General features: G+C 46.2%; 2 protein-coding genes across 2 annotated transcripts in view; one reads left to right on the plus strand and one right to left on the minus strand.

Annotated features, from left to right (window-relative positions):
• Positions 1 to 17667, plus strand: part of GIP (gastric inhibitory polypeptide) — a 151940-nt gene extending 134273 nt beyond the window's left edge. Inside the window, exon 8 of the mRNA XM_068262073.1 lies at positions 17562 to 17667. Coding sequence (XP_068118174.1) covers positions 17562 to 17571 — 10 coding nt within the window. The 3' untranslated portion in view covers positions 17572 to 17667. The remainder of the gene's footprint in view (positions 1 to 17561) is intronic.
• Positions 1 to 19137, minus strand: part of LOC137540885 (P43 5S RNA-binding protein-like) — a 151181-nt gene that overhangs the window by 131514 nt on the left and 530 nt on the right. The window lies entirely within an intron of this gene.

A 19137-nucleotide genomic window follows, 5' to 3' on the forward strand; every position in this document is an offset into this window, starting at 1 on the left:
GCGAAGTGGCCGCAGCGCTGCGGCCAATGTGAGAAATGTTTTGTTGACGCCGTCTCGCCGCGGCCAAATTGATGATGCTTAATTGTAATGAAATGTAGCCGGCGGCAATGTCATAGATGAAGCCGCCGGCTTTCGCGCACTGCCTCTCCCCGATCCACCCTCCCTCCTCTCCCCGCCTCCCATTACAATACATAGCAGCCGGGCGGGGACATGCAGCCGGAGAGTCGTTCGTCGCGGCGGCAGGGGAATCCTGCCGTTCCTGCAGAGCGGGGTGCTGGCAGAAGCGATGTCTGCAGCCTCCCCCGCTCTGCTGCCCCTGCTGCGACGAACGACTCTCCGGCTGCATGTCCCCCGCCCGGCTGCTACGTATTGTAATGGGAGGCGGGCGGCGAGAGGAGGGAGGGGGGATCGGGGAGAGGCAGTGCGCGAAAGCCGGCGGCTTCATCTATTCTATGACATTGCCGCCGGCTACATTTCATTAAAATTAAGCAAGTTTGTCATCAATTTGGCCGGGCGAGACGGCTGTAAACATTCCATTTCTCACATTGGCCGCAGCGCTGCGGCCACTTCGCATATTGGCCGGCCAGAACCCGAAGTGGCCGGCCAGAACTAGAAGTGGCCACACTTCGGGTTCTGGCCGTAACATATATACTAAATAACATCTATGCTGTAAGTATAAAGCCTGATGTGTAGCCGTGTCACTAATAGAGATGGTCAATGAGATGGAAATCATTCTGTGTTGATTCTGATTTATGCAAATGTGCTTTGCTCATGAAATCAAGTAATTTGATATGTTGTTAAAATTTGGTTTGGTGACTACAAATTAAATGGTACCTGGGAAGGATGAAAAGAAAAGTTTTATACATACCTGGGGCTTCTTCCAGCCCCTTTCAGGCTAATCAGTCCCTTGCTGTCCACCTCCACCACCTGGATCTTCTGCTATGAGTCCTGGTAATTCAGCCAGTTAGCGCAGTCTGGCCGCATGCCGCTTCCACAGCCAGGAGCGTTCTGCACCTGCGCAATAGTGCTGCGCAGGTGTAGTACGCTCCCGGCGGCAGAGTGTGTGCATGCGCACTACGCCAGACTGGCTCAAGTACCTGGACTCATAGCAGAAGATCCAGGTGGCGGAGGAGGACAGCGAGGGACTGGTTAGCCTGAAGGGGGCTGGAGGAAGCCCCAGGTATGTATAAAACTTTAATTTCATCTGTCTCAGGTTTACTTTGTTACACAGTAGTACTATACTCTACATTTGCACTCTCCACAGAGCTGCAGGGAATCCACTGAGAATGTTGTGCACATTGAACACAGAGGAGTTGTCTATCACCCATAAAGCTGGTTCAGATTGTGCATGAAGAATGTGTAATAGAGGAAGAATCCCCTCATTCTCCTGCAGAGTACCTGCACATCACTCTTAAGGTGGCCACACACCATACAATTTTTTAAATATCTGTTCAATTTAAGAATTGCAATCAATTTTTCTGACTGATTGTAACAAATTAAAAAATATGACCAATGTACCACACACCTATGTAAAATGTTTCCCCAATTATGATAAAAATGATTGGAAACTCTGAGAAAATTGCTAGGGTGTGTATATTAATAAACTTACAATCCAACACACACCATACAATCTTTAGAGAAATTGAACAGAAATATCTGGCATTCCGGATCGATTTAAATCGAAAAAAACGGGAATTCTGATCGGATTTTTCAGTCGAATGAAAAAAAACCTTTCGATTTTTTCGAGAGATACGATCGTTTTCATCGAATTGCTGTAAAATCGGATCATTTTATTGTATCGTGTGTTGCCACCTTCACATGTACCCACAGTTTACATTGCCTAGGGCCTGATAGATGTTCTTTGTTCCGGTCTGTACCTTTTACAAGTACTCTTACCAAGGACTAGTTTTAGTCTATGACTAAAGGGAATAAATATGTCAGTCTCCATATCCTTCTCACTTCAGTTGTCTTTTAAAATACCTAAGCGTTGGCAGTTAAGAGACGAATTTCATGTTACATACTTTCAATCAACAAGATTGTAATATGCAAAGTAGAGGAGTCGGAGTCGAGGAGTCGGAGGAATCCTAAACTGAGGAGTCGGAGTCGGTGGATTTTTGTACCGACTCCACAGCCCTGAATTGTGGGGGTCATATGATCAGCAACAAGTGTTCTCTCATCAGTCCTAGGTGCTGAGGGTGTGAGCTGCTGTGCTGCCATGGAGATAAGTGAGTGCATGGGAGCATGCCAAATCAAGTAAATGAACATTCTCCCACCATAGGGATGTGCTGTGAGACTAGGGCCCATATGCAATTAACTTTTTACGTTTTCTCCTAGGAGATAATTTTTCATCTTCTCTTTAAAATACCTTTTCAGCACTCTGCAACTGAAAGAGTACCAAAAAGAAGGTGAAAATGTACTGTCAAGAGCAGGGTTTGCCGCCAGTGTACAAGCACTCACTGTGGCGGGGGCCTCGCTCTGCTGCTTGCAGCCACCGACCTCCTCTGTGCAGCCCCGGGGGGTCCCCAGCGAAACTTGCCTAACCTCGCTCCAGCACGGACTCCTCCCACCGCGCTTTCCTCCTGACACCAGGCCGCTCGCTCTCTCCTCCTGTCCCTGGCGTCCTGTTGCCATGGTTACCCAGCTGCGCCTCTAATGACGTCAGAGGTGCCGCCGGAAGTAACCATGGCATAGGATGCAGCGAGGTGGCGACATGAGAAGAGTGCAGGGAGAGCAGGAGAGTGCGCTGAGGCTAGAATACCACGTTGCAACGAGGATACAAGTAAGTAAGGCACTCTGCCTGGGCTACCTACATCTGGCTACTATATATGTATCTGGGCAGACTAGCACCACCTGTATCTGGCTACTATATGCAGAACCTATAGCTCGCTACCTACACTGAGGGCCCCACCTGTACCTGGCTACCTATATGCAGCACCTATAGCTTACTACCTATGTTGAGGGCACCACCTGTACCTGGTTACTATATGCAGTACCTGTAGCTCACTACCTATACTGTGGGCCCCACCTGTACCTGGCTATCTATATGCAGCACCTATAGCTCACTACCTATACTGAGGGCACCACCTGTACCAGGCTACATATAATGCAGCACCTATAGCTTGCTACCTATACTGGGGCACCACTTGTACCTGGCTACCTATATACTGCAGCACCTATAGCTCACTACCTATACTGAGGTCACCACCTGTACCCTATCTCATATGTTAACCTGGATTTTGCTAGTATTTGGCCCCACCCACATCACGTCTTGGCCACACTCACTTTTCCACCACATCACTTTATTCAACGGTGTTGCCTTGCTTATGGGGAAAGGAGGGGGGGGGGGGGCCTCAAGTCATTTGCTGCTTGGGGCCACTAAAACCTTAGCTGCACCCCTGGTCAAGAGTATTTTCTTGTTTGCTGGTGTTTTAAAGTGGACCTGAACTCTTGCACAGGACAGAAGGAAAACATAGAGAAATGCACCCTGTATGTATTTAGAGAGTTTAGGCTCTCTAATTCCCACTAATCTGTTATACAGTACTGGAAGGAAAAAAACTAAGACAAACGGGAGCCCAAATGGTGCAGTATGTCACGAGTATTGAGTATTAAAAAATACTTCTATAGGGGGGCGGAGCGCAACATGGCCGCGTGAAGACGTGTTCCAGCAAGCTCCCAGCCACATGGCTCCTTATATGCACCCTTTATAGCTCTTAAACCCTCCGATTTGCATCTAAAACTGCGCCTGATGGTATGGCAAGCAACCCTACTAAGAAATCGGGCAAGAGACGGACAGCTAAAAACGCAAGAGACAGGATAGAACAATACTTCACTCCCACTGCATCCTGCACTAGACCTTCCAAGATGGCTGACGCACAGGCCTCGGGCTCATCTCTGTCGTGCTCCCCGGGCTCCTCTGCTGCATCGAGCGCCCTGGATGATCTGTGGACTTACCTTAAAGGAATGCCTACAAAACAAGACATGGAGCAACAGACAGGTCGCATCCTTAGCTCCACCAAGGCTAGATTGCTACCATCAGAGAGGACATTTCTGCAGTGGTCCAGAGAGTGTCACACCTGGAGGCTGAGGTCTCGGACCTCCGCTCGGAGCTGACAGCACTCAAAGCACGGGAGGAAAAGCAACAACTGCTGAATAGCGCTCACAGACTGAAGACCTCCAGAATCGAAGCCGCCGCAATAACATCCGCGTGCACGGCCTTCCAGAAGCCACGAGAACGGAGGATCTCCACCCTATCCTTCAGGCGATCTTCAATGGGCTGCTAAATCGCCCAGTGGGCCAAACAATCAAGTTTGATCGCGCACATCGTGCACTCCGATTCCCCCCCCAAGGGCTCTGAGCGTCCCAGGGACATCATCTGTAGGGTCCACGACTTCAAAATAAAAGAAGTCACCATGGCGGCAGCGAGGGAATCTGGCCCCGTGGACTTCGACAGAGCATCTTTGACCCTCTTCCAAGACCTTGCAGCATCCAAACTGACCCAGCGGAAAGCGCTGAAACCGATCCTGGTGGCGCTTCAACAAGCCAGAGCTACCTATCACTGGGGATTCCGCTTCCAGTTACAAGCACAGCTGGGCTCCACTTATGGTGTCCTCCGACATCCAAGGGACCTACCTGAGTTTTTTAACACCCTCAACATCCCTCAAGTTGCCGCCCCAGACTGGGCTCACAACACCAAAGAAAACAGGGTGCACCTTCATCCTCAGCGTCGTGAGTATGTCCATGCATGTCCCTTATTAGTGAACCAACTTTGCAGATACTCTGCACTGAGAGCCGGGATGCACATCTTTGTAAATGACCGGCTAAGAAGAGAACTGAATATATTGAGCCCCCTTGCCCTATCTCTCCCCTGCACCCACTTGACATTGGGAACATTGCCCACTCACCATCTTTGGGCAAGTTATTGCACTTAAAATGTGGGCATACACCACAGTCTTCCTCTGCATCTCCCTTTCGGCCTATGTGGCTAAATGTTTCCCCCACTACAATTGACGCAGTTACATATCGCAACAAATGTGGTTCAATGTTAAAATCATTTAGGGTCTGTTAATTATACCACTGTACTTTTATTGGGGAACATAGTTGAGGGGATATATGTATATGGGGGGATGTGGGGGGAGATTTCATTACTTAATGTCTCTTTTTTCTTTTTGACTAGCTGATATATTATGTTGTGCACACCGGACACAGCGTCCAATCCCCCCAATTATTGCGGGGTGCGGAGCGGCCGCTGTGCCGTTCATGGGTGGTGTGTCTTTGGGCTCCTTTGTGAAAAAGAGGACTTTCTCTGAATGCGGGTGGGCCTACTCCTGAGGCTTTATACTCCATAATTATCGTCCACAGATCGGCATTCATCTTGGGTATGGGGTGGTGTGAGGACACTCTATCCATTTAAATATATTGAGAGGTGCCTGGGACGCATCGTTCTCATTAATGTTTTGCACTGCCGTGCAGTTGGTTTCCACGCATCCTCGGCGGATTGATATGACTATTAATACGCCTTGAACGGACGCTTTTTGAATGCGCGCTTCTTTTTGTCACTTATGATGTGAGATCCTCTTTTTCAAGATCCGAATGGGGGGGGGGGGGGGGGGGGGGGCTGGGGGGGGGAGCTGCGTTTTTGCCGACATATATTGCATGGTTGGGCTGTACCATTGGGGTATGTTTTTTCCCTTGTTTTTCGATTTGACCTGTGCTTGGGTTTAAAACTTTTATCGACGCAATACTCATATCTCTATTTACTATTGCTTACAATGTGGCCGGGAACGGCGACAAAGACACGCGGTAAGGATGTGTCTCTTCTCCCATTCCCGACTGGCCAGTATTATGGTCGCACTCCTGACACTTGTTTGGGGGTGGATTGGCCGGTTTTTGGGGTCATGGATGCTGAGGTCCTTTCCTGGTAGTTCAAGATTCCCACAGACATTTCTTAGTAACTCCCCTGACTCCAAGACAAAGGGTGTAGCGATTTTACTTTCACGACACCTCTGCATGACACAGATACAGCAATTGATAGACTCGAATGACAGGTTTCTACTTATCAAGGGCATTATCAATCATAGCAAGGTAACTTTAGGAACTTTCTATGCCCCAAACACAGCCCTTCCTAGAACATTTTCTAAGGGAGCTGGAGGCATTTGCAGAGGGGAGCACGATCCTTGGGGGTGATCTTAATGTGCTCTGGACCCTTCTCCCGACTCCTCCTCTAGCAACTCTACTATACCCTATAGAATTCTACAAAAATGTCGTCTGTCCCGTCAATCCAGACAACTAGTTGACCCCTGGCGTATTCTTAACCCCACTGGATGAGAGTACACCTTTTTCTCTCGCTCACACAAAGTATACACACGCATTGATTATATCTTCTCTTTCCACACCCTTTTGTCCACAGTTACCGATGCAGATATCTTGACGAGTACAATTTCAGATCATGCCCCTATCACGACCTCCTTCGCTATTTTGGAAGGACGACATGGCACATCGAACTGGCACCTCAATACCTCATTATTGAAGGACCGAGTTGTGGTGGAGAAGCTATCTAATGCACTAGATCACTACTTTCCACAAATAAAACAGAAGGCATGTCACCCATGTCACTCTGGGCAGCACACAAGTGCGTCATTAGGGGTTCTTAATTCTGAGGGGAGTAGAAAGAAACGAGAGAGGGATGAAGCTGTTGAAAACTCTCTTACTAAGATCCGGAACCTGGAGTTAACTCACAGATCCTCCTCGTCTGCTGCAGACCTGGAGGATTTGAAAACAGAAAGGGAAAAGCTTAGATCTCTGTTATTCTTTCAAGCACGTTACACTGCCACATGGTGCAAAAGGCTTTCTCTTAATACGCCTTGAACGGACGCTTTTTGAATGCGCGCTTCTTTTTGTCACTTATGATGTGAGATCCTCTTTTTCAAGATCCGAATGGGAGGGGGGGGCTGGGGGGGGGGAGCTGCGTTTTTGCCGACATATATTGCATGGTTGGGCTGTACCATTGGGGTATGTTTTTTCCCTTGTTTTTCGATTTGACCTGTGCTTGGGTTTAAAACTTTTATCGACGCAATACTCATATCTCTATTTACTATTGCTTACAATGTGGCCGGGAACGGCGACAAAGACACGCGGTAAGGATGTGTCTCTTCTCCCATTCCCGACTGGCCAGTATTATGGTCGCACTCCTGACACTTGTTTGGGGGTGGATTGGCCAGTTTTTGGGGTCATGGATGCTGAGGTCCTTTCCTGGTAGTTCAAGATTCCCACAGACATTTCTTAGTAACTCCCCTGACTCCAAGACAAAGGGTGTAGCGATTTTACTTTCACGACACCTCTGCATGACACAGATACAGCAATTGATAGACTCGAATGACAGGTTTCTACTTATCAAGGGCATTATCAATCATAGCAAGGTAACTTTAGGAACTTTCTATGCCCCAAACACAGCCCTTCCTAGAACATTTTCTAAGGGAGCTGGAGGCATTTGCAGAGGGGAGCACGATCCTTGGGGGTGATCTTAATGTGCTCTGGACCCTTCTCCCGACTCCTCCTCTAGCAACTCTACTATACCCTATAGAATTCTACAAAAATGTCGTCTGTCCCGTCAATCCAGACAACTAGTTGACCCCTGGCGTATTCTTAACCCCACTGGATGAGAGTACACCTTTTTTTCTCGCTCACACAAAGTATACACACGCATTGATTATATCTTCTCCTTCCACACCCTTTTGTCCACAGTTACCGATGCAGATATCTTGACGAGTACAATTTCAGATCATGCCCCTATCACGACCTCCTTCGCTATTTTGGAAGGACGACATGGCACATCGAACTGGCACCTCAATACCTCATTATTGAAGGACCGAGTTGTGGTGGAGAAGATATCTAATGCACTAGATCACTACTTTTCCACAAATAAAACAGAAGGCATGTCACCCATGTCACTCTGGGCAGCACACAAGTGCGTCATTAGGGGTTCTTAATTCTGAGGGGAGTAGAAAGAAACGAGAGAGGGATGAAGCTGTTGAAAACTCTCTTACTAAGATCCGGAACCTGGAGTTAACTCACAGATCCTCCTCGTCTGCTGCAGACCTGGAGGATTTGAAAACAGATAGGGAAAAGCTTAGATCTCTGTTATTCTTTCAAGCACGTTACACTGCCACATGGTGCAAAAGGCATTACTATGAATACGGCAATAAATGTAGCTCTTTGCTGGCCAGGGCTCTTAGGGTGCAGCAGACGAACTATATCCCTCATATAAATGATACGCAATCCGGCAAACACCATAGATCCTCGTCTATTGCCCGGATCTTCCGGAGTTCTTATATAATATGAGTCCTATGAGTCCCTATATAATATCCCAAAAAATACATCAGAACCTGATGAATCTTCACTATTGCAGCAAATGCGAGATTATATCGCTAAATCAGGTCTGCCCACCCTATCTCCTGAGGCTCTGGAAGATTTGAAGGATACTATATCTCTTGATGAACTTAAAATAGCGATTTCTCAGACTCCGTCTGGGAAGGCCCCGGGTCCCGACGGCTTCTCCCTAGACTACTACAAACGCTTCATGGGCAATTTGCACCCCCATCTTCTCAAGGCCTACAACTCCTTAGTTGATCCTGATGTCCCCACGTCTTTCCCGAGAGACATGCTCCTCTCTCATGTAATGGTGATTCATAAACAGGGTAAAGATGCTGCACTTTGCACTAACTACCACCCCATATCGTTGTTGAACCTTGACTTAAAGATTTTCGCTAAGATCCTTGCAAATAGGATGTCGCCTCTCATGGAGGGACTTGTTCATTATGATCAAGTGGGTTTTATCCCAACTTGAGAGGCTAGAGACAACACAATTAGGGCACTGGGGGCAGTGCATTGGGCACGATCGAAGGCCTCACCAATGATGCTTCTTTCTACAGATGCAGAGAAGGCCTTCGATCGCGTCCATTGGGGATTCATTGAGTCAGTGGCGTAGCTAAGGAGCTGTGGGCCCCGATGCAAGTTTTACAATGGGGCCCCGAGCACTCTATACGTAACAAGTGATACGACAACCCAAAACAGTGTCGGAGGTACAAGGAGGGGATGGGGAGCAGTTTGTTAATGATTACCACTATTCACAGCATCTATAGAAGTGATTATTATGAACACAGGACCAATAGAGAGCAAATATTGTGCTTGAGGTAGGGCCCTTTGGTCCCCTCTGGCCCAAGGGCCCCGATGCGGTCGCAACCTCTGCACCCCCTATTGCTAAGCCCCTGCATTGAGTCTACCTTGCAACATATTGGCCTTCCCAGCAGTATGCTTTTATGGATAATGGCCCTATATACTAAATCTATAGCGCAAGTAAAGGTTAATAGGGAACTCTCACAGCCTTTCGATATAGCCAACGGGACACGTCAGGGATGCCCATTATCCCCTTTTATCTTTGCCCTTACATTGGAACCCCTGCTCCGCACAATCAGGGCTAACCCTGATATTCAAGGCCTCAGACTGCCTTCCGCAGAACATAAAATAGCCGCCTACGTGGATGACCTTCTCTTTTATATCACCTCACCACGTCTCAATCCCTAGTCTGCTAAGGGAGTTCAAATTATATGGTCAACTTTCACATTTTAAAATCAATTATAGCAAATATGAGGCATTGAGTGTAAACTTGGATCCAGCTGTGCAGAGTTCCTTAGAAAGTGCATTTCAGTTTAAATGGTCCCCCAAGGGCATGGGCACTAAAATCCCTAGCAATTTATCAGATATATATAACCTAAATTATAGGCCCCTTCTATCTGTGATAAAACAGGACTTGCAGAGATGGGACAGTGCAAAGTTCTCCTGCTTCGGACGCGTTAACATTTTTAAAATGAATGTACTCCCCTGATTCCTTTATCTCTTCCAAACCCTTCCTATAGCCATTCCAACTTCCTTTTTAAAGAAATTACACAATCCCTACAGCACTTTATCTGGCAAAATAAACCCCCGAGGCTACGTTACCATATTTCAACTTTACCAAAGGAATGTGGGGGAATGGCCATCTCAAACTTGCAACTATATTACACAGCGGCTTCATTGATCAGAATAATTGATTGGCATCGACATAGCACCCATTAACCCATGTGTATCGATGGAGCATGACATCTCCCACTTTGCTCTAAAAAATTTACGCTGGACTAGTAAGCGTTCATGGATTAGAGGCATTTCTCACCCTGTCAACAGGGACGTAACTAGAAATCACTGGGCCCCCCTGCAAAACTTTGGATGGGGCCCCCTCCCGCCAAAGAATAGGGTAGAAAGACTGGGAGTAGAACAGCGCTCTACACAAGACCCTGCTGAACGCTGCATAGGGACTGTCTACAAATCATTGTCTGCAAAACTTTTTATGATTCGTTATCGGTGGCAGAGCAGATTCAGTCATCAGAACAATTGTGGAGAGCCGAAAGTTCTTTCTCTCCTTGCCCTTAGTTATCAGTCTCTCAGGATGGGGCCCCCTGTGGCCTCTGGGCCCCCCTGCGGCTGCATCCCTCATAGGGTCTATTGTTACGCCCCCGCCTGTCACAGTGAACTCACTATTCGCCAATTTTCCTCATTAGCACCCTGGCCCTCCCCTCTCCTGGATAATCTTTGTTTCACCCCGGGCACTTGTGGACTGGCATACAGAAATTGGAGACGTCTTGGTTCCTTACGAGCATGTCACCTATTAACAGATAACAACTGGAACTCCATGAGTCATATGCAATCCCAGTTAGGTTCAACTAACTTAGACTTATGGGCTTTCTCTCAATTTAAACATTTTCTGCTTAGCATGGGATCCAAATCCGGAATGTCTCGCCCACTAACACAATTTGAGTCCCTATGCTCTGGAAGTGGTTTTATGACAAAAGGTATATCACTGGTATATAACATGCTGATCACCTCCAGGGATCCTAGCTCAATTCTGCGCTCCAAATGTGAATCTTCCTTGGGATCTACTTTCACGGACTCGCTGTAACGATTGTGGAATTCTCTCCGTGGTCAGCGCACAGGACGCGCGCTGACACTGCGAAAATCCTCCACAAGCGTATAATTTGAGAGAACCCAGCAAAAGGTGCAACGCACCTGTAGAGGGAAATTCCTGTAGGCAGATGGAGCTGTGGAGAGCAGAGGAACAGATCCTCTGCCCTGCCACAGACGCCAGACTGGAATTGTACGAAGGGAAGCAACGCAGGACAAGATAGCCCTTAAAGAGAGAGAGTAAAGTGACAGAGTGTATGTGTGTCCACCAATCTAGTCGCCACCCAGCGACGATGAACACACAACCATGAAGATCAGGTGAGAAGGCAATCGCAAGAGATGGCGATTGCTAACAGTGACACAAGACCGAATAAGCACAGAGGAATGTATGTATGTCCACCAATCTAGTCGCCAACCTGCGACGGTGGACACACAACAGAGGAAACCAAGTGAGAACGCAATCGCAAGAGAAGCGATTGCGAATGAGAATGAGCACAGGGACAGAATGTATGTGTGTGCACCAATCTAGTCGCCAACCCGCGACGGTGCACACACAACAGCAGAAACAAAGTAGGAACGGAATCGCGAGAGAGGAGATTTCCAGAGGTGACACAAGACTTAAGCAAGACAGGGCACGAGAGTAGCAAAGGCACAGCAAATCATATAATGAGAAGATAAAGAAAATAACAAACGCTAACTAAATGCGAACACCGCACTCATTCGCAACAGCGAACGCGTTTACAGCGCGATCTCCGCACGTTAAGCGCAGCAGAGACAAGCACGCCTAACTAACCACCGCCACACAAACACAAAACAGAGAACGCGAGCGCTTGCTTAACGGTTACCACACCGAGCCTACAGCAAGCGTTCGTATTAGACGAGAGAGACGGACAGGAAACAGGATAGGAAAGATCCACTGCTCTTTCCGCCAGAGCGAGTGCGATCCAAGTTCAGGGACAGGATAGGAAAGATCCACTGCTCTTTCCGCCAGAGTGAGTGCGATCCGGGTTCAGGGACAGGATCACAGATCAGAAGGATCCACAGCCACTACCGCTAGGGGCTAGTGCGATCCAAGCAAGACAGGCAGATGAGATAGCCGGTGGCAACCCCTGCTCCAGCTATACTCCAAGAAAGCAGATCAGAAGGATCCACAGCCGCTACCGCTAGAGGCTGGTGCGATCCAAGTAAGACAGATGAAACAGAAGGGACTACCAGTAGCAACCACTGCACTGGTTAGCACCCACAGACAGACAGGACGATTTCCTATCGACCACCGTTGGCGACAGGACAATCACAGCAGAGAGGCAACATAGACAAAACAGATAAGCAGGCTAACTGCACTAGAGGAGCTGCCTACTGCAGTTCGTAGAAGTACTCTAAGATAACTATAACAATCCAACAGGGAAGGCTGACACTCCAGGAGTGTATTTAACAAACCGTTTTGACCAGCAAAGCCTTCTGGGAGCAGCTGGGCAATTTGCATGTATGCAAATCCCTCAGCAAATCAACTCTGAAAGTTGCAAGATGAAGCCAGGTCTCTTTTCCAGAGACATTCATCTCTCAGACATAAGGAATGGTCAAATAGCTGTCTGCCTGTGCAGCCAGCTGAGCGTATCATTACACTCGCAGTGGCAAAAGATTGTTATATTAGCCCACAAAGCTTCGCTCTCGGCTCATATTCAAGAGTTGGGCTATAAACTTCTTACACATTGGTATTGAACCCCGGAACGACTCCATCAGATGTACCCTAATGTGAGCCCTTTGTGTTGGCTCTGTCAGGCACACACAGGGTCATTGCTGCATATCTTTTGGACCTGTCCCGTTCTAACATCATTCTGGGAACCTGTGAAATCCATTATAGAAAAAGTGACGGGAGTGGAGACTTCCTCTGATCCCTCATATTACTTGCTTCATAACACACCTAGGAGCCTAAGCAGATAAAAAAGTCCCTCTCTAAACACTTAATTAATGCTGCTAGATTGGTTATAGCCCGTCATTGGAAATTGACACAATCTCCCTCCACAGCTGAATGGCTAAGAGAGGTAAAACATTAAAATGATGGAAAAATCTCACCCAGTCAATATACAGCCGAGATGAGCAATTTAGCCGTACGTGGGTCCCTTGGTCAGAATATGAGGAGTCAGAGGAGTACACCAGAATACTCAGCACCTAGTTTCTGATAACCCAACTCTATGTTCTCCCATGTAGACATGAATTGGCGTCCTTAATTGAGACCTGTACTAGGTCTCCCCCGCTCTGGGGCCTACCGTGGTCCCCCGCGCCTTGATACGCCGCCTCTAGCCATTGATCTATGTCGCCTTCTTCTACTCTTTCCTATTGCTCTTCTTTCTATATCTAATTTCTTTTTCTCCCTTCTCTTTCTTTCTCTTTCCTCTATTTTTTTTCCTCCTATTTCTCCTAAACTTAAAGGGGAACTTCAGCCTAAACAAACATACTGTCATTAAGTTACATTAGTTATGTTAATTAGAATAGATGGGTAATTTTTTACCCACCCTGTTTTAAAAGAACAGGCAAATGTTTGTGATTCATGGGGCTGCCATCTTTGTCATGGGAGAAGCCATCTTTTTGGTTGAAAGGAGGTGACAAGGAGCAGGAGACACAGTTCCAACTGTCCTGTGTCCTGATAACCCCTCCCAGCTGTACACGCTAGGCTTCAAATGCCAAATTCAAAATGTAAAAAAAAAAATTGCACCAAAACAGCAGAACAAGAGCAACATCATCAGGAATCCCATCATGCTTTGCACAGCATCAGAGGAAAAAAGCCCGGGCAGTTTTCTTCTGTGCAGCTAAAAATGAGGCTTGGATAAGAGAGACAAAGTTCTGATGCTGTGAAACTGTTAAAGAAACACCAGGCCTTTTCAGTGCTGCTGAGTCGATTTTTAGTCCGGAGGTTCACTTTAAGTGCCTAGCTTCCCTGCCATATATTTGGCTTCATATGTTTCTTCACTTCTCTCTTTAGTATATGTTGAGGCAAAGTCCATGTTTATATATATATCAGCGGAGTCCCTCGAGTGTATGATCCCTCTGGGCCTCAAGGTACCCACGCATTTTTAAGTCCTTTTGTTTGGAGGTTCTATCTATAGGACTTTCTGATGCTCACATGGGGGCAGCCATGTGAACTCAACTTGCTATTTGTTCCATACATTAGTAAATATAGATCATACTTCTAACACTCATGCTACGTCTACACATAGCGATCCGGCGGCAATTTGGCTTAGTTATCAATCGAGCCACTGATGCTCGGATCTCGCCACCGCCGATTCCCTGCTCGTTCCCCACGAGGGGACAATGGCAGGGAATCGAGCGGAAGATAAGCGGCGCTGGCGGGGACGAGGGCGGATCGAATCCGACGCACGCGCGGGCGGGGACGCTCCGGGTACGCACGGGGATGCGAAAGAGGCGATCCGGCGGCTAATCGACTCTTTGAGATTTGCACTATATGTTTGTGAAAGTACTTCACACCTCCTGAACAATATACGCAGGCAGTACTGGTTAGCTGCCCTTTGTTATGATAAATAATGTAAATTCTTGAATGTGATGTGCTTCTGTTGCTACTGTGGGATGTTACTTTATCTCTGTTAAACTTTGTTCATAAATATAGAATCTTTAAAAAAAAAAAGATACTTCTATAGAAATGTACCTACAAAGGTGGGTTGCACCAGGGGGCAACCGACCACTTCAGGCACGTGGAGTGTTTTAAAACCTGACTCCACTCAGGTTTCCGAGAAGTCCTGGACTCGGTAGCTCTCTTAGCAAAAAACTTTTTTTTTTTTTGCTTATCATTCTATTAAACTTCCTTACCTAAAGTGAGTTTGTCTTCTATGAGGTAAGCCACCTCAGTCTTTCTCATTTTATTGATTTTAAAGTGTTTTATATACATTGGGCGCCTCTTTACCCTCTACTGTCCCCCTAATCTGTGACAAATCACAAGTTGTAATTTGATCCCTCAGCTGTGTCAGCTGTCTACCATGGCAGGGAGGCTCATTTGAAAGCACAGGAGGTTAACAATATGTCTGCTTCCATAAAAGCAGGAAGTAGATGTAGATTTATTGCAGGCATTGTATCAGCTGTGTTGCGTATCTTTTAGAGCAAGTTCTGCGTTTAGGTCCACTTTAAATGCATTATATTGACAAAGTGTTAAAACATCAGAAAACGCAGGACAAAAGGTGAATTACATATGGGCCTATACGTTTATTGTGGAGCAGGCTTAAAGGGATACTGTAGGGGGGTTGGGGGAAAATGAGCTGAACTTACCCAGGGCTTCTAATGGTCCCCCGCAGAAATCCTGTGCCCGCACAGCCACTCACCGATGCTCCGGTTCCGCCTCCAGTTCACTTCTGGAATTTCAGACTTTAAAGTCTGAAAACCACTGCGCCTGCATTGCCGTGTCCTCACTCCCGCTGATGTCACCAGGAGCGTACTGCGCAGGCCCAGTATGGTCTGCGACTGTGCAGTACTCTCTTGGTGACATCAGCGGGAGCGAGAACACGGCAATGCAGGCGTGGTGGTTTTTAGACTTTAAAGTCTGAAACTCCAGAACTAAACCGGAGGCGGGGGCAGAGCATCGGTGAGTGGCTACGCGGGCACAGGATGTCTGCGGGGGACCATTAGAAGCCCCGGGTAAGTTCAACTCATTTTCCCCCGACCCCCCTAACATCTATTAACATCTATTGTGTCAACTGAAGATAAGCTTGTAAGGACAGGTTCCTCCCACTGCTGCTTCTTTTCTCTTCTGCAAAGCTGCCATCAGAATCCATAGCAATGTAGTGGGCCTTACTAGTGGTACAATTTTGTAGTCAGGACCCCTCTTTGGTTACCTATGCAAAGTTCCATAGTGAAGGAGTTGGCAGACTGGGGGATGTTACCAGTCAAAACTCTTCCCCAAACCTTCCCACTAACTTCACCACATCCTCCATAGACCTCTATGGATAAGGGCTTTGATGGCAGGCCATCCTCACTCCCCTCCAAAGTCTAAATTAGGAGGGGTAGTAAGCAGCAGATTGGCCACAGCTCTTCCCCAACGAAGCAGAATAACACAGAGGGACTGGAACCTCTAAATATATACTAGGGCGTATTTCCAGGGGAGGTCTTAAATTCGGGGAAACATGGTACACTATACTAGTGAAAGCAGCAGTAGGGCTTAGAGAATAAAATGTTTCACTGGAGTTGGGGCTGGCTATGAAGTTGATGCATTTGACAACAGCTACTTAAAGTGGTCTGAAACCCAGAATGTCTTATTTGCTCTAATGCTAGGTACACACGATACAGTTTTCTGACAGATTTGCCAACTGATCAATTATTTCCGACAGGTCCGATCTGATTTCCGATCGATTTTCCACAGAAGTAAACTGAATATCGATCGGAAATCAGATCAGACCTGCTGAAAATAATCGTTCTGACAGTAAATCTTTCTGAAACACATTTTGTTATGCAGCGGAAGTCTCATTTTGTTTGTGATCCGCATAATCCGAAGAGGTTATAACATTATCATTTGTTTACATTCCTCTGTTGATACAATTAGTTACAGCCAGCCACACAAATTAAATGGTACTGTACTTAGCTGACAAGACAGACAGAAATTTTCACTAGACAGCTGCTATATTTATATGTTAAAGTCTATGAATAAAATGCAATGGCAGCTTTCAGAGCAGATAAACTACAGGGTGGGCCATTTATATGAATACACCTTAATAAAATGGGAATGGTTGGTGATATTAGTTTCCTGTTTGCGGCACATTAGTATATTTGAAGGGAGAAACTTTTCAAGATGGGAGGTGACCATGGCGGCCATTTTGAAGTCGGCCATTTTGAATCCAACTTTTGTTTTTTCAATAGGAAGAGGGTCATGTGACACATCAAACTTATTGGGAATTTCACAAGAAAAACAATGGTGTGCTTGGTTTTAACACAACTTTATTCTTTTATGAGTTATTTACAAGTTTCTGACCACTTATAAAATGTGTTCAATGTGCTGCCCATTGTGTTGTACATGCAACCCTCTTCTCCCACTCTTCACACACTGATAGCAACACCGCAGAAGAAATGCTAGCACATGCTTCCAGTACCCATAGTTTCAGGTGCTGCACATCTCATATCTTCACAGCATAGACAATTGCCTTCAGACGACGGTGTGGTATATGGGGTACAAAGATAGTGGGGCCATTCTTCATCAATTGAAACTTCAAGGCCACTGGATATGTGAAAATGCTACATGATGATGTGTTTTCCTCTTTATGCACTGAAGCTGGAACGTTCCCTGAGTTTTTCCAGCAAGATGGTGCACTATCACATTATGGGTGTCAGGTCCGAGCATTCCTAGATGAACAGTTTCCTGGAAAGTGGATTGGTTGTCATGGGCCAGTTGACTGGCCCCCAAGGTCTCCCGATCTGACCCCCTTAGACTTTTATCTTTGGGGTAAAAAAAAAAATGTTTTATTTTCCATCGTCTCAGGTTCACTTTAAGAATATGCCATAAAAGTAGTGTCAAACTTTACTAAAAAATCCACCTGTTATTTCCCAATAATGAAACATAATTATTTTTATCTTCACAGGTTCTTATAGTTGTTGATGACATCTTCTGACTACTATTGGTAGTTTGAAGGGCTGTGGAAATGTCTGACGCTCTTACAGTGACCAGCATTATGTACTCAATTAATAAAAGACACATAAGTAACAAAAGGTGTTATGTTTTATTTTCTTGTAAAGTGCAGGAGCAAGTAGGACATTTTACTACTATTGCTAGTAACTGTAGTGCCATAGCCGGGGTAGATTTACTGCCATACTAGACTCAATACAGGTAAAGAAATTATATTATAGTCATGATTGACCATCAGTATTCAGAGTGGATGACAGTGGAATGTGTGTATCTGCCCCCATTTCCCACCTATTCTATCCCCCTTCCAATGATTTTCATTGGATAGCTAGAGAAGTCAGATTGGATTTTTTTCAGCTGGTCAGTAATAACTGCAGCTACAGCAGATGATTGCTCTATTCTCCACTACACTCTCCATAGAGTAAATTTTCAGTTCAGTAAAAAAAAAAAAAAAAAAAGCTAACACAAATTAAATTATTAAAATAATACCTCTCTTCTTTTTTGTTCATTTTTTTTTCTAAATCTGTATACTGTGTTTGTGGACTAAAAGACACACTAGGTCGAGAGGGGGAAAAATACTAAACCTGGTGGTTCTATAGTGCAGGGGCACCTCATTGACCTCCCCCCCCCCCCTTCCCCAAAACTGTCTCTTAGCTACATCCACCAGCTACACTACACTAACCCCTGCTGCACCCACCAGCTAAGCTACACTACACTACACTACACTAATCGCTGCTGCCCTACCAGCTAAGCTACACTACATTACAGGCCACACTACACTGCACTGACACTTCTCACATGATATTGCTGCCGCGCTCCTCTCTGACTCTCCCTCACTCCAGCCTCTGTACCTGCACCTCTTTTTGGAATACCCACTTTTGCCCCTCAGGTTTGGCTTTATATCTGTACACTTCTTGCTTCACATCTGTTCTGTATACCTCTTTTTCTAGCATTACAAAAGATTTTCTGTAATACTAAGGGATGTGGCACCCTTGAGAGAAAGCCAATCCCTGCCATTAAAAAGGCCAGTGCCTGGTGATGTGAAAATGGGCAAACAATATTTCAAAGGAAAAGGGATTGCACCGACCTGTGCCTACAACCCAATAGACTGGCCATTTTCCTCAAGATCTTTCTGCAAAATCATAAGATGTGGCGCCCTGCGCCTAGACCCACAGGTAATGGCAATTTTCCGCAAGATCTTAGCATATGGCACCATTGAGAGATAGCTAATTTTTGCCATTAAAAAGGCTAGTGCCTGTTGATGTCACAATGTGCAAAACATATTTTAAGGGTAAGGGAAGTCGCACCACCTTGTGCCTAGACCTCATTAGACTGCCCATTTCCCTAGAATGTGATACCCTCGATAGCCAGCCAATAACTAACTTGTAATGTCACAATAGACAAACAATATTTTAAAGGAAACCTGAGATAAAAGGATATAAACTTTTTTTATACATACCTGGTGTCAGGAACCGGCCCCACGGCAAGCCTGCAGAGACAGTTCCCAGCTGGGAGTTTTTCGTTTCGACCAGATC

Source organism: Hyperolius riggenbachi, chromosome 12 (assembly GCF_040937935.1).
Source record: "Hyperolius riggenbachi isolate aHypRig1 chromosome 12, aHypRig1.pri, whole genome shotgun sequence".
Lineage (NCBI taxonomy): Eukaryota > Metazoa > Chordata > Amphibia > Anura > Hyperoliidae > Hyperolius > Hyperolius riggenbachi.